General features: G+C 36.1%; 1 protein-coding gene across 1 annotated transcript; it reads right to left on the bottom strand.

Annotated features, from left to right (window-relative positions):
- Nucleotides 1-1,507: 1,507 nt before the first annotated feature.
- On the bottom strand, nt 1,508-8,812 carry LOC104226153 (cytochrome P450 87A3-like). The gene is made up of 9 exons (XM_009778052.2): nt 8,547-8,812; nt 8,060-8,384; nt 7,790-7,936; nt 7,363-7,614; nt 7,164-7,253; nt 3,630-3,708; nt 2,275-2,381; nt 2,042-2,169; nt 1,508-1,941 (listed from the first exon to the last, which is right to left on the bottom strand). Exons 1-9 carry the CDS (start codon nt 8,744-8,746, stop codon nt 1,818-1,820), a joined length of 1,452 nt encoding a protein of 483 aa, XP_009776354.1. The 5' UTR covers nt 8,747-8,812; the 3' UTR covers nt 1,508-1,817.
- Between the last annotated feature and the right edge of the window lie 7,383 nt (nt 8,813-16,195).

The following is a 16,195-nucleotide window of genomic DNA, read 5'->3' as shown; positions in this document are numbered from 1 at the left end:
TTCTTCTTCTTCTTCTTCTTCTCCTTCTCCTCCTCCCCCTCCTCCTCCTCCTCCTCCTCGTCGTCGTCTTCTTCTTCTTCTTCTTCTTCTTCTTCTTCTTCTTCTTCTTCTTCTTCTTCCTTCTTCTCCTTCTCCTTCTCCTTCCTCTTCTTCCTCTTCCTCTTCTCCTTCTCCTTCTTCTTCCTCTTCCTTTTCTCCTTCTCCTTCTTCTTCTTCTTCTTCTTCTTCTTCTTCTTCTTCTTCTTCTTCTTCTTTTGCTGTTGTTGGTGCTGCTATGAAACTTCAGTTCATGGGATGATTGCCATAAATATGTTTATCAGATTATTTAAAAATAAATTATAAATAGTTACATAAGTTAGTAGACAATAATTTGTGAATATTCCACGTACTAGAAGTTTAAGGTCACACTTTAGTGATTCTTTTCATGATAATTCTGTTCTTTTCACGTTTATTATTTCCAAAATTTATGATTTAGATACTGTTGACAATCTGATTATATTAGATAGCTTTTTCAAAAACTTCAGCTTATATAGTGTTGAAATATTTACAAATAAACTAAATCAGCATCTTCTGCTGAAATTTTTGAAAAAGCTTTATGACAAAACTAATGAATCCGGGACAAAAAAACTTCAGCTTATTTAGTGCTGAAGTTTTTACAAATGAAATAACTTCAGCATCTCTGCTGAAATTTTTGAAAAAGCTTATCCACGACAAAAAACTTCAGCTTATTTAGTGGTGAAGTTTTTATTAATGAACTAAATAATTTCAGCATCTTCTGTTGAAGTTTTTGAAAAAGCTTAATGACAAAACTAATGAATTTAGGACAAAAAAACTTCAGCTTATTTAGTGCAATTACAAACAAAAACTTCAGCAAATAGAGAACAAAACTTCAGCTACTATGCTTAAATTAAGCAATTACAAACAAAAACTTCAGCACACTTGCTACTTCAGGCCCATCTACTAGAATACTGAAGTTTTGCGTGATTACCTTTGCTACTTCAGCCCCGTATGATGAAGTTACGCGAAAAAACAGATACGCTGCAATTTTCTTTTATAAAGCGGGCACAAGTTAAAACGTGACCCAAAAAGCAGGTAAAGATGCAAATCCCCCTACCTATTGTCATTCGCATAAAGTTGGGGTTAACTAGGCCTCGCTATTACAAAATTGGCACCTATTTGCTCTTATTTTGTAGCTCAGCTAACAGAGAGAGAGAACAACCCTTTTGAGTTAAGTTTATGGCAAGATAAAATGATGATTAATGGTTTCTTCAAAAGGTAAGAAAAGGCCTCAATTATTTCCCTTTTATCAACGACGAAAGGTTGCTCTCGTTAAAAGAGAAATCACAATGCCTCTTTTTTTTCCATTAAGTTTTTGTTTTCAACTTCAGGTCATCTTTTTTTTCTTCTTTTATGATAGTTTTTTCCCTTTCAAATTCTAGCTGGTAATTATCTTCTTGGTTTGATAATATACATACAAGCATCTTAGAAATATCAAAAAATGACGACGTTTCTTTGTCAACGAGGTATCTCGTAAATAATATATTGCTGAATGAAAATCGGGGAGAGCTGAAAGGCTCTTTACATTAGCTAGCTTAGGAAGACTAAATATATTTTTTTATTACATCGGAAGAGGGAGAGTGGGGATTGGGGATTGGGGATTGGGGAAGAGGAAGCTACGCTATTGATGTGGAAGGCAGGGAGCTCACCAAGTGAGCTAACCCTTCTACTTCATTACATATATCATATTACTGTTCATATTAGAACGATTTATTCATATTTATCAGCGTGAAGTTTTAATGAACATTCATATAGAACATCTATCTTAAACAATAATTTCGAATATTTTTTTCTCCTTGATTCTTGGATATTTCAATGTGTAATCCATTATTGAAGATCAAACCGGGTTTTCGTATAACATTCCCTTCATTTGTCACTTTCCACCTGAAATTTTAAAGAAAATTATACCTTAAATTTTTTACGTCGTGGTAATTAATTATTTTTAAAGGTATGTTATTATAATATGTTTTCATCGAATTCATACCTATAGTTTGTCAACAAGTAATGAAGGAAAATGGCCGTTTGCATCTTTGAGAGATCAGCTCCAGCACACAATCTCACTCCTCCACCAAACGCCATGAATTTTTTGGATCCCATATGTAGCTCTTCACCCTTTTTAATCCCAATATAGTGGAGAAAAGGACGTTTATATTATGAATATATGAAAGTAGAAACCTAAATGCTTGATTTTTACTAATTAATAAAATATTAACTGACCTTCCAGCGCCAAGGATTAAAAGTAAGGGGATCCTCGTACTTGTTTGGATCCAGATGAACCGATGAGGGACATACTACGAACGTCCATCCGGCAGGAATTGTATATCCTGTGATTATTCTTACTTTAGTACTTACTCTATGGAAAAAACAAAAACTAAATAAATATGCATAGTAGTATCTAAACGTGGGACCCAACATATTTACCCAAGAGTTCTCCACATATACATAGTACACATTTTGACTAATTTTTCTTTGAATTTTCCAACTCATGTTAAACCAAATAAAAAATATCTTTATTAATCTAGGAGTATTTCTTAAGCAGCACTATTTGGCAAGCTAAGAGTCTCATATTGCGAGACCATAATTTATTTTTATTTTATTCTTTTTTTACTTTTAAAATTTTAAATTATTAAAATTCTTTTTTTTATATTCCTCACTTCTCATTTCCTAATATTTACTTCACGTGTATTTCTCATATTTTATTTTTTCTTAATTATTTTTCGTTATTTTTTCATTACACTTAGCTATGTTATTATTCTAAAAAGTTATACTACCTCGTAGTCGTAGAAAGGATAAGTCATCAACAAAACTTGAGTAATAATATGCAAACATAACTATGTCAAACTGATAGATTACTTTTTATATTTAAATAATATTCTCATTTTTCAATCTTTATTGTTGTATTATTTTACATAAGAGTATTATGTTATTTTATTTTTTAGATATTGAATTTATGTTATATTATTGCTTCTATTTTATTTTCTTTAGTAGTATTCACTTATTAATTCAGATTACACACTATTCATTTTTCATTTAAAATTAATAGATTATTTTTCATAAAATATTTGAGTACTGCTATGGCATTATATTCATAAATATTGCTGTAATAATTTTATCAAGCATGATGTCCAAGTTTTTTTTGTTTTTTTACAAAATATGCACTTTTAGTTTTTATAATTGATTAAAGTAAAAAATTATTAATTTAAAAAATATATATCAAGTACTTCTACAATATTAGTTACAAATATATAATTAGTAATTAATATATTTTCATGAAGCAATATCTATCTTAATGTCAAATTTAATATTGTTTATAAAAGCATATATTTATTAAATCTTAACTTCTAATTTTTTCATATTTAACTTTATATTTAAAATTTTAATATACTTATGTAATTATACTTCTGCAACCAAATAATATACTTGTAATTGTATTGTAATTAAGTTAATATGACAAACAAATAGGTAATTAATTACTGAACTGTGTAATTACTACGCTAGTAATTACACTTATTCTATTACATGGTGGCTTTCCAAACAAGACTCTTAAAAAGACCTAAAAGTTAGATATTTACCTTTGATTTGCACATCCTTTAGTGTAATTCTGAAAATTCCTGGGGCGATATTGGCAAGCCTTACTGTTTCATTTATAACCTGCACTCAATCATTTTTATTTTAGAAACAATAAAAAAATTACAGTTCAACTAATCTATATAAATATATAAAGCAGGGGCTAAAAAAGGTGATGTGGCACCTTCCTAGGCCGGTATTTATATTTATCTATTCCCCCCCCCCCCTTTTTTTTAACAATTTCTCTTTTATTCTTATTCTACTAAATCGAACAAGCAAAACAGTTTCGATTAATAAACACCCCAAAAGACGCCTTTTCATATTCCACCAGAAAAGAGCCACCTTTGCGATTATCTATCTTCCTGATTAAACGATCTCTCTCCATTGAAACTGATGGCTTGACTTTTTTTCCCCATTGTAGAAAACTGATTTTTTACCTTTCTCTTAATCCGGCAGAGGACAATCAGCAAAGCCACACTTAAGAGTAAGCACATAATATCAGTCGACAGTACCTTCTCTCTCTTTGCTACTGCTTCTTCTTCCCCTTTTCCCGTTTTCCTTTTCCATTTGATAGTTCTATCTATTTGCCTTTTCATGTTCTCATTGTTCTGATTACAATTGCAGATTTTATTCATTTTTTCTTTGTTGTGTAGTACTTAGCTTTTGGGGCTTTCTTTATTTCACAATTCGTTGTTTTTCTGCTTGCAACTTTGCGTGCAGTTTAAATTTGTCTAATTGATTTGCTTAATAGAACCACTTATTGGTTGATTCTCATGTTGATTTCCTCTTTTAGGTTTCAACATTCGCCCTCTATGATCAAGTATCATTTATTTACGTCAACGATTTTGAGCAAAGCTATTCTCACCCGTTTGTGTTGTATGATTTTAACTGCTCTTTAAATTTATTTAACTATTTTGGTGAATTACTTCGCTTATTCGTTGTTATTGCGTTGATTATTCCCTCTTGTATTTTGATTATTTTTAGTCTTATAGCAGAGATGTGGCAAAGTGCAGAACCAGCCCTACAAAGGTCACTCTTGAAATTTATGGTTCATTTACAAATGATGTACTATATTTCTTTTGCCTTTCGATTTACTTATGTCACAGTTGGGTCTAATGTATGGGTGAAAAAATGAAATTGTCCTTTTAAAGTAGATGTATTACAAGTATGCATCAACAACTTGCCATGATTTCATAGAGCTTGCTTCGAGAGGGTACTATGATATGTCAAATTTCACCGAGTCATAATAGATCTTTATTTATACTATTTTTTGGTAGGATTTCTTTTTTGGGTTGGAGATCCATTCGGTACTGGAAGAGTTGGAGAATAATCTATTTATCGCTATATTGTGGTCTAAATGGATTTTTGACTACTTCTAGCAACACCAGTTAGAACTACTGGTGAAAGTTGATTTCCAGGTGCTAAGTTTCATAACAATTCATGTCCTTTGAATGCTGACTTGCTAGAGCGTGTTACGATTTTGTTTTAGATTTTTCTTCTACTGTAGGTCTTCAATGAAGGCATATGACCTTCTGAGAAAAAGTAGCTACTAAAGAATTTAGCCCAAAAAAAAAGGTGTGTTGATAATGTCTCCCTTTCTTCCTCTTCTTCCTCCCAGGTAACACATACTTTAATTACATGCATTACTTGTGTAATGCTTTTATAGAGTTTAGGTCCTTAATGAGTATGCTTCTTATTGTAAAATTGTAGGGTTAAGCGAGCGTGTTTAGCATTCCTAAATTTTAGGACCCAAGTTCAGAGAAATAACAATTCCATTTGCTATACACAAATGGGCTACTTGGAATCCCATTCTCCTTTGGTCATTCCTACATAGGCATAAAGAGCAGGAAAGCAAGAAAGATAGAAATTTCTATCATGATAGCAATTTTGACTAAAGATATTGAATTTGTACTTGTGCATTTGTATTACTTTCTTTTTTTCATGAAAACCTTTTACTACATTGTATAGAGAAATTATTTTTGACGCTTTTAGGGAAAACGACTTTTTATTGTTAGAAGGCAAATTTGTGGTTATCGGCATCAAGTGTCGTCCTCTTAGGTACCCAAAGAAAGTGAATTTATCTTCTTATATATGTGCTTCTAGATATCTAAACTCTGTTTTATGTCATGCCGGCTTTTATGTATGGTAAGAGTTGGTGTAAGAGGACTGATGCTTCTTTATCTCATACCTAATTTTAAATTAATTTGTGTAATCCCTTTCGCCTGAAATAGTATTAGTAACATACTTTTATTGTCATTTTCAATTGTTCATTGTGGAGCAATGTGTCAACGGGTTGCACGACGAAATATGTTTTCGAAGTAATTGACTACATTGGAGAAGAGAAAGATGTGTTTCTTCTAAAAGAGCTCATCAAAACTCATAATTCTCAAAAAAAAAAAAAAAATTATTTATATTAGATACAAGTACTCACTGGAATATTGAATTCAAAGATCAGTGGTGATACTTTACACTTTATCTGTATGAATAGTTCTAATTAATTGAGTTATGTTAGTGTGAAATAGTAAGAAATGTTGGCCATCAGGACCCTTACTAACTTATGATGTGATGCAATTTGTAATTTCTTCTATCTAATTTGTATTTCTATATCAGCTTGGACGTAATTATGGTATCGTAACTAAAAAAATTATTTTTTCTTAGCAAAAATATCTTGGCCTCTTAGTGGCATTTTGGATTGACATCCATTGGGAAAGCTAAATGCATTATCGCGATAGGCTAACACAATCCGATTCATTGCATCACTGAGTGTTTCTAATTACTATATAATATTTCAAATTTTAGGAATGAGCATATTTGCACAATCATCTCAATATTAGAGTAAACGGCGGATTTTGTGCAGTATAAGACATATGTTTCAGCATGATATATATGTAAATAGTTTCCCTTTTTCAATAACCACCTTTAACTAACCATTCTGCTCTTTTGTATTCCATATAATACATGTAAGCATTCACTTCATATTCTGCGTTTGCATTACTTTTATTGAACAAGATTATATTTTGCACATTAAAGTCACAAAGAAGCACTTAGTTCTTCCGGAGCTCTAGAGAGCTAGACATATCTATGGCACTTCTTAAGGTGTTGAAATTAGTTGCTTTGTTGTTTGTGGTTTGTCAAAAGAGTAGTATAATGTAGGTCATTAACAAAAGAGTAGGCTTTTGTCTCTCAGAGAACTATTAGAACAGGTACAATAATGTAGTGTGCCAGCCTTCAATTTTCCAAGCTAATAGACATGTACTGATTATATTCGTAATTGATTAAGGAATGCTTCAAAAAATATAGTTGTAAAAAAATCTGTTTTAACTTCTCAAAATTTTGTTTAATTTAGAAAATAATTGTTTGATATCACTAATGTTCTTTAACAACCGCGCGCTTCGCGCGGCAAATTCACTAGTGTTAAATATATCAGGGGAGGGGGGAAATAAAAAGTAATGTGGTGATAATAAGAGCGTGTGATCTGGAGGACACCTAAACTCTTAACTAATTACACAATTAGCGATCACGCAAGAAAATAAACTTACCATATTTGTGAAACTCATTGATTTGTACTCAAGCCACGAAATTAGAGCGCCTTCGTCTGTTCGACGTTTAAGAATGCTCTCATGCTCTTCCTACAAAATATACGACTTTTTATAGGGTTTAGGAAAAGAACTACTCGAGATTCATTAAATAAAAAAAATTAATGTTTCAGATAGCTAGTAATTAATTAAGAGCACAAACCGTCAGCTCTGTCAACACCTCGGGATGACTATTCAAGTATTTAAACAGTAGTGTAATGGAGGAAGAAGTGGTTTCATAAGCAGCGAATAGAAGTAACAGAACTAAATCCACTGTAATTTCTTCAGTCAGCAATGATTCCTCATTTTCTACTTCTTTAAGCATGTGATCTAAGAAATCTTGATTCGCCTTTTCCTTGGATGACTGCTTTTTCTTTAAAATATCTTTGATCACCTTAACAATATTTTTACGCCCCTGCATGCATGTTGAAATTAATTAATTCATAGAATGTCATGATCTAAAGGATAGCCCGTGCACAAGATATTCCGCATTCAGGCATGGTCCGAAAAATGGTCGCACTGATCCAGGAATATTGATGGCAAGCATTAATAGATGCATTTTACTTTGGTATATATTGAAAAGAAGATACCTGTAAGCAGGCATGGTAAGCTGTTCCAGGCACATTGAGAGGAAATGAGAGAAAACCACCAAAAAAAGCTTTGTAATGCTCTCTTAGTTCCAATGCCTCTTGTTCTTCTAAACCAAGGGTCTTTTTCGCAATAAATGTGAATAGCATCTAAAAATAGTAGTAAATATTTTGAGTTATATAGTACTCCATATATATGTATATTTCTGTACTGGAGTAAAAAAAGATATTAGTAAGTTAATAAGTAATCATAGGTGGAGGTGAGAGAATCACAATTTCAACTGCTTCTTTGACTTCGATCTTGCCGCGCTCAGCCCACCAATCTAAATGCTTACGAGTAATTAAATCAATTTCAGACATCAAATTTCCCTTTAAGCTTTGTTGGCCGACAAGAAACAGAACTAAATTCCTAAGGTATTTATGGACAGCTCCGCCGTGGACATTCAAGCCTTGCTCTCCAAGGAGATCAGAAGCACTCTTTGTGTACCAGCATTGGAAGAGGTTATTTTCTTGTTGGAAGACATAGTAATTGATTTCTGGGTCAGTTGATATCACCACTGGCTGCCCAAGTATACTTGTTTTAAATAATCCTCCGTACCTGACAAAAAGTTCAAGTTCATGTTATATGTAACGATTTCATGCAAGAGAAATATGACTCATATATTTTCAAGACCAATAATTTAGGGATGAGAAGAACAAATTAAAGGAACTGGAAAACAAAAAAGAGAGGAAACGCAACCCATTAACAAATTAAATAAACCTTGCAGTCCTTTCGGCAATAAAGGGTGGAATTCCTTCATAGGAATGAGAAGAGAAATATTGAATGGACTCTCCAATAAAGGGAAGTCCCATGGAGCCAGGTGGCAATACACCCTTGCATTTGGGATTCCTCCATTTGTATACCCATCTACTGATTCCTACAACTATTACTGCTACTAACCATAAACCAATGTTCCACATTTTTTTCCTTTTAAATTAAATTAAACCTGTAGTTTTATTCCTACCGGCCACCTCACCTTAGTGTTCAAACTCAGAGTATATATGCACGCCTATTTATAGAGCTGATTACTAAGGCTTGCTTAAGTGAATGAATTTCGCTCACACTTGTAAACTACAATTAATGTTAAGCATTGTAATTGCGTGTCGGGAATTGTAAGGAGTTACGTGTCTGAATCTCAATACATGTCAAAAAAAGAAAAAAGAAAAATTCCCATTCCATCTATCTATAATATAAATTTATTTAAAGCCTAATAAATATAAAAGTCAAATTAATTACTTTCTCTATTATGTGCCACATTTTCTTTTTACTTTGTCCCAAAAAGAATAACATGTTTTTATAAAGTATATAAAAATAATTTAACTTTATACTATAAATTTTTTCTCGAATGAAAAGGCCTATTGTATATGGGTGAAACCGGACCCGTAAGACGACCCGATCTCCGAAAAAATAAATCGAGTAACGGACGTGATTGTAAGGAGCCGGAATCGAGGTAAGGGAGTCATCGAGACACGTTCCTGGGGTACGATGTCCGCCCCCGAGAATATCGGGGCCATGACCCCGGATCAGTTCAAATCCTAAAAGACTTCAGAGAGCGTTATCGAGAAATCGAACATGATTGACATAAGGCCGTAATATCCGTGACCGACCGGATATCATGACGTGAATCTCGGCACATATCGATAGAAAATTGGTGATTAGTTAAATAGATAATTTTTTTACCTTTTATAGAATTGTATTTAAGGTAAAACTCCCCTACTATATAAAGGGGAGTCTAATTATTCATTGAAAATATTGTAACACATGCATAACAAGGCAATATACTATTATTTTCTCAGTCATTGAAAGTTCTTATTCTTGTTCATCAGTGTTGGCCATTGTGAGTCCGGATCGAGGGTGGATATTTCATTGAGGATGGAATCCTCCTCCTCACGTGGTTTGAATTTACTATACCTTTATTTGTTTAATCTAACGCAAGTTATCATCTATATCAAATTAATCCGTGTAGCCTACCACTTACAAATTTAATTGTTATCTATTTTTTAGGGTAAACAGTTTGACGCCCATCGTGGGGCCAAGGATAATACTGGCTATTTGATACAAATTTTCACTACATACTCTGAGGTCTTAATTTCAGGAAACTTAAAGATATCAAACTCTCAATCTGCTCACCTTAACGTTGATGCTGAATTGGGCCACTACGGCGAGAACAACAATATAGTGAACAACAACGAGGTTCACCCTGCTGACCCAACAGGGTCCCGATAGTAATCCAATCCATGCCAACTCCCATGTGGTCATCGACACTAGCTTGCCCACAGACCCAGAAAACAGTATTCGCGGGGGAGCCAGGTCGGGAGCCAGGGATATGCACGGTGGTGAAGGCGATGGGATCAACTTGCGATTGATCCTCAAAATGCTACACGCTTAACATGCAGTGATAGCCCAATTGCAGAGCCAAATCCGTGCTCCCAGTAGAGTTGGGCCCGGACCATCTTGGAAAAACACCCGCAGAAATGAACCAGTCACAAAAAGGCCAAATAAAGCTAAATCTGGGACCTACCCCGAGATAGTAAAGACGCTCAAGGAATTGATAAAACAGGTTGAATCGGGAGAAAAGAAAATCGAAGCTAATGACAAAAAGGTGGAGACCTACAACTCCAGGGTCGACCAAATCCCAGGAGCACCATCGATACTGAAAGGCCTAGATTCTAAGAAGTTTGTTCAGAAACCTTTCCCTTCGAGCGCAGCTCCGAAGCCGATCCCAAAGAAGTTCTGCATGCCCAAAATTCCTAAGTACAACGGAATAACTGACCCAAATAAGAATGTGACCTCCTACACGTGCGCTATCAAGGGGATCGATTTGGAAGATGATGAGATCGAATTCGTCCTGCTAAAAAGGTTTGGAGAGACTTTGTCAAAGGGAGCTATGATATACTATCACAACTTACCTTCCCCTTGATTCTATTGACTCATTTCCGATGCTTGTAGATGCCTTTGTAAAAGCACACGGCGGAGCCATCAAGGTCGAGACCAGGAAGTAAAACCTTTTCAAGGTAAAACAAAGGGATAATGAAATACTCAGAGAGTTCATGTCAAGGTTTCAAATGGAACAGATAGATCTGCCACTAGTGGCAGAAGATTGGGCCGTTTAGGCCTTAACCCAAGGACTCAATAGTCAAAGCTCATTGGCTTCATAGCAGTTGAAGCAAAATCTGATAGAGTATCTAGCAGTAACTTGGGCCGACGTCCATAACCGGTACCAATCAAATATCATGGTCGAAGATGATCAGCTTGGGCCCCTTCTAGGTATGTTGTTGATACACAATTTTTCTCTCATATATTTCAAAGTGCATATATACTTTCAAATAGTACATGAGCATCAACCAGTATTTTTTCATAATTGTCCTGTAATTTTAAAAGGATTTTAATTACTTTATTCTAGCATTTTATTATATAAATAATTACTAATAATCACAAATGGTTTTATGATAATTTTATTACTTAATTTTATCATTTATATTTGTACTAAGCTTTAATTATTCCATGAATAGCCATATGTACATGTTAGGGTTATAATTACAATAACTTTACAATAACGACCCATGTGTGCATTAGTACCTTATTTCACAATAAAATAACCTTTTATATTTTTATAATATTAAGTAATTATTTTAAATCATTGTCACGCACAGATGATATTTCTATCATCCATAAATTATTTTATAAATTTATTTTATTAAGTTAATTGAGTATTTAAATAATAGCCCCTTTTTCTTAATCAACTTCAGACCCCAGCCCAATTAAACTTTAGCCCAATACCCTAATCTAACCCAAATGCCCTAGCCCGATTTCCTATGTGAGTCGTCTAATCCCTCAGATCAAATCTTGGTCGTTGATCTCAAAAGATCAACGGTCCAGGATCACCTTCCTTATTTAATTACTCACAACCCCTAACCCTACTCATTTTTCAATTATACCGCCTCTAAATCCCCACCTCGTCTCTTCTCTCTCAGACGCTCCCCTAACCCTAGCCGCCATCACCGGAAAACCCTCCGTTCCATGGGGTTTCCCTTCGATTTTAGGCCCTAAACGGCCTCTTACCATCACTCGTTGTTCGATTTTGTTGTTATCTGAAGGAATCTCGAAGAGATTCAACTCAGAGTCGACCTAAACTCTTCATTACTTCGATAAACCCGCCTTGTGTTCATTACTGTGACTATGAGTAGTGTTATCTTTATGTTTATGGCTTGAAACTCCGGTTCTTAATCAGATTTTTCTTACCTCGTTCCTTTCTTCAAAACCCTCATCTTTTCCTACCCGAGTCAGTTTAAATCCTTGTAGATCTGAAATAATTTTAAGTTTATCTAGTATTTTTCTTCAAAACCTTCTGTTTCTTCCTTATTATTAATCGATTTTAATGTTTTTCTAAAATATGGGGTTTCATCTTTAAGTTCCCGATCCAAGGGGATAGAATCCACACCAGACTAGTCATGGTAGCCAAAAACTTGATGGATGGGATCGAGGGGAAAATATATACCATTGTCCCTATGATCATAGCAGACATATACCAAGCCTTAGAGCGCTGTCAGAAGGGGTACAAATACTTCAAAGGTTGTAATCTGCTGTTATAAGTTTGGTTGCTAGAGCATCTCAAAAAAGGTCAATACCGTCAAGAGCTTCCGCGAAGGCCGTGGATTGACCACATAACTTTCCATCATCCTAAGAGAATGAACTATATCCCAGACAAGTTTGCTCAACCCGAGAGTGCTATAGGATGGGCACAATTTTTCAGCAATTTGACTAAGGATCAGGTTCAATGGATGTTCGAATGATTCCCTACCGACGAGTTCATCATCAAATCTAGGGATGTTCCACACTTGGTACTGATCGGATTAAGGGTCATATACCCTTATGATTCCATCAGGGTTATGAGACAGGCAGGCATGAAGCAGGTCATACCTCGAGTTGCTAAAATGAGTCACTATAGGGCAGATTTTCAGGATGACGACGTCCCATACAAATGTGAAACTCAGCATATGTGGCATTTGAAAGTTATCGCAGAAAAGGATACCATCGAGCCAGATCGATATCATACTGACCATGTGTACTTTTACCCATCATGGTTAGAGGATAATATAACAGGAATATTCGAGCCAAGGATTGGTCTAGGAAATAGAGTCATAGATGAAGTTGCCGAATCACAAGTGAAGTACAACAAACTACGCAAAAGAGTTCACGAGTCCGAGGCCGAGCACATAGAGCGACACAAGACCGATATGAAACTAATTAATGAATGGAGATAGATGGCTGTTAAATCAAGCGAAAGGTTGGAATATCTGGAGTACAGTCTGATGGAATTGGAGGGAAAAATGAGGAATGAAGTCATTGATTGCCAGAACACTAAAGGAAGCGAAGGAGGACATTTAGCAAGGGCATACCTACTGCTGAACCTACGAACTGGGGAATATGATCGACAAGAGCATCCAGCCTGGAGAAGGTCCTTTTGGGACCAAGTGGCTTAGGTTTATTTGCTTTTCAAATGTAATAAGTGCAAGTGCCATTAGTGACTTATCTTATTTAGTGTCTTTTTAGATTCATCTATTTTTACATTAATGAAATGAGGCAATCATTGCCACTGAAATTCTCCAAATCTATCTGTCGCTAGGCCTACCTCGGGCACATCGAGGCTCCCAAATTAGGATGCGAATTTGCATTCCCGCAATATATGTTTTAAATACTGCAAACACTTTCAGATTCCTTACTGACTTGTTTACCTTTTATTTTTCTTTATTTTTATTATTCCCATCCCCTAAGGTTGGTTTTCACATACTGGCATCATCATCATATCACACCAGATTTAGAGTCCCTCCACCTCCTCCTCCTCCGAATAATCCGAAAAGTAGAGGACAAGCTAAGACGGATGATTTGAGTGGTATCCGAAAAGAAAATACTGAGAATATTGAAACTTCAGATGATCGGAGTACTCCAGCCTAGAATGATGTGGTCCTATGACTAGAGCAGAAAATACTGGAGTTACAAGCAGAACTTGAGTAGGTCCACAACTTAGCAAACCTTTCCCTCACTCTGAACGTCCCGTACATTAACCAACAAAATTCTCAAAACCCAACACCTCCTCAAAACATGCCAAACCAACGTCCACAAAATCCTCCCGTACCCCATCAGTACGCTACACCACCTCAAAACCCTAATTCTCAACCGATACCAACTCCTCCATAACACCATCATTAACCAACCCAGTACCCACAAACCACTACCTATCACACCCCTTAGAACACACCACAACCTATTCTTGATCCTCAAAACTCAACCAACGACCACCACTACACCCAAATCTCTGTCACTCACCAAAACAACCCCATATACATAGAAACCTTACCTCACTCCACTCAACCAATCTCCTATACACTAGAATCCGCTAAGAATGACCCGCCCATCAAGAATATGGCCGAGGAGCTCAAGAAGTTGACAAGTCGCGTTCAGGGTGTTAAAGGAGGAAAAGGGATAAAAGGTCTGAACTACGAAGATTTATGCATACAACCAAATGTGGAACTACAGGAGGGATACAAACCTCCGAAGTTCAAAATGTTTGACAGAACGGGTGATCCCAAGGTTCATTTGAGAACTTATTGTAACAAGCTCGTGGGTGTCAGAAAGGATGAAAGGATTCGAATGAAACTCTTCACGAGAAGTCTTACCGAAGATGCCCTGTCCTAGTACATAAGCCAGAATCCTAATGGGCTAATTGGGTGAGCATGTCATCAGAATTTATGGATCGGTTCACGTTTAATACAGAGAATGCACCGGATGTCTTATATATCCAGAACCTAAAGAAGAAGCCAACTAAGACTTTCTATAAGTATGCTACTCAGTGGAGGTCGGAAGTAGCCAATGTCAGACCATCATTAGATGAAAAATAGATGAACAAGTTGTTTGTCCGGGCACAAGACCCATAGTATTATGAATGGCTAATAGTTATTGAGAATCATAAGTTCTCCGATATCATCAAACTCGGAGAAAGGATTGAAGAGGGCATCAAAAGCGGGACGGTGATAAATTTTGAGACACTGCAAGCCACGAACAAAACATTGCAATTAGGTGGCATATCAAAGAAGAAAGAAGTAGGGGCAGTAATGGTGGCCCAAGTTCCAAAATCTCCAGTCACATACCAAACACCTCCACCTACATACCAACCCTCACCTCCCAGATATTCTCAACCCGCCACCGCCTATCACACTTATAACACCCAGCCAACCTACTATCATTCACCTCCAGCTCTTCCAAATTATTACAAACCCTGACCTAATTTTGATCACAAACCACCTAGACAGTACACTACCATTGCTGACCCATCGACCAACTGTACGAAAAATTGAGGGTTGCCGGTTATGTTACCCCTATTCCCGCTGTGGCAATGGAGAATTCATCTCAATGGGTCAACCCGAACAAAACCTGTGCATATCACTCCAGTATGAAGGGGCACACCATTGATGATTGCCGGACATTGAAAGATAAGATCTTGACCTTGATTGATAATAAGGTCATACATGCGAAGGAAGTTGCACCCAACGTACGCAACAATCCTCTTCTAGATCATAGGGGCGAAGGGATCAATGTGATAGAAACGGATGAGGAGTGGGATCCCGAGGGATCAATTGGACTTATAAAAGAGGGCGACAATCCTAAGAAGCCCGCAATTACGCTCAATCCTATTGTGGTCTCGGTACAGCCTCCAGTTGTGGTTGAGGTTACCGCATTAGTTCCATTTGAGGTAGAACTAACACCACCTGCAGCCACACCTGTTCTATTTGAGGTAGAAGTGGCCATACCTTTCACAGTGACAGTAGCAACTACGCCTCCTTTCAAATCCAACGCTATACCTTGGGATTACGTTGCCGAAGGTAGCCGAAAGGGAAAAGCAAAGATGGAAGAATCCGGTGCCGCACATGGAATGACCAGAACTGGAAGGATATATACACCCCAAAATTTAGGAGGATCAAGCAAAGAGGCTGCTACCAAACAACCTGTCATTGAAACTGAACCGTACGATATTTGGAGGAAAGTACAAGCGAGGGAATACTCTATCGTCGATCATTTAAATAAGACCTCCGTTTAGATATCCATCCTGTCACTATTTCAAAATTCAGAGGCGCATAAGAATGCTCTGATAAAGGTGTTTAATGAAGATTATGTGCCCAACAATATCATCAGTGGAGAGATGGCCAACATGGTAGGTAAAGTAGTGGAGAGTCACAAGATCACCTTCCACGAGGATGAACTACCGCCTGAAGGGTTAAGCCATGATAGAGCACTACATATCACGATATAGTTTGAGGACAAATTTATTGCTAGGGTCCTAATAGATGGGAGTTCAAGAATCAACATTTGTC

This window comes from Nicotiana sylvestris, chromosome 2, assembly GCF_000393655.2.
Source record: "Nicotiana sylvestris chromosome 2, ASM39365v2, whole genome shotgun sequence".
Lineage (NCBI taxonomy): Eukaryota > Viridiplantae > Streptophyta > Magnoliopsida > Solanales > Solanaceae > Nicotiana > Nicotiana sylvestris.
This window is presented reverse-complemented; position numbering and strand designations above follow the sequence as displayed.

Coding starts and splice junctions, on each gene's coding strand:
- LOC104226153 (XM_009778052.2), bottom strand. CDS start 8,746: ATGTGGAACATTGGTTTATGGTTAGTAGCAGTAATAGTTGTAGGAATC. Junction 7,254..7,362: donor AGGTGTTGACAGAGCTGACG/GTTTGTGCTCTT, acceptor TATATTTTGTAG/GAAGAGCATGAGAGCATTCT. Junction 3,709..7,163: donor CAATGAGTTTCACAAATATG/GTAAGTTTATTT, acceptor GATTGAGTGCAG/GTTATAAATGAAACAGTAAG.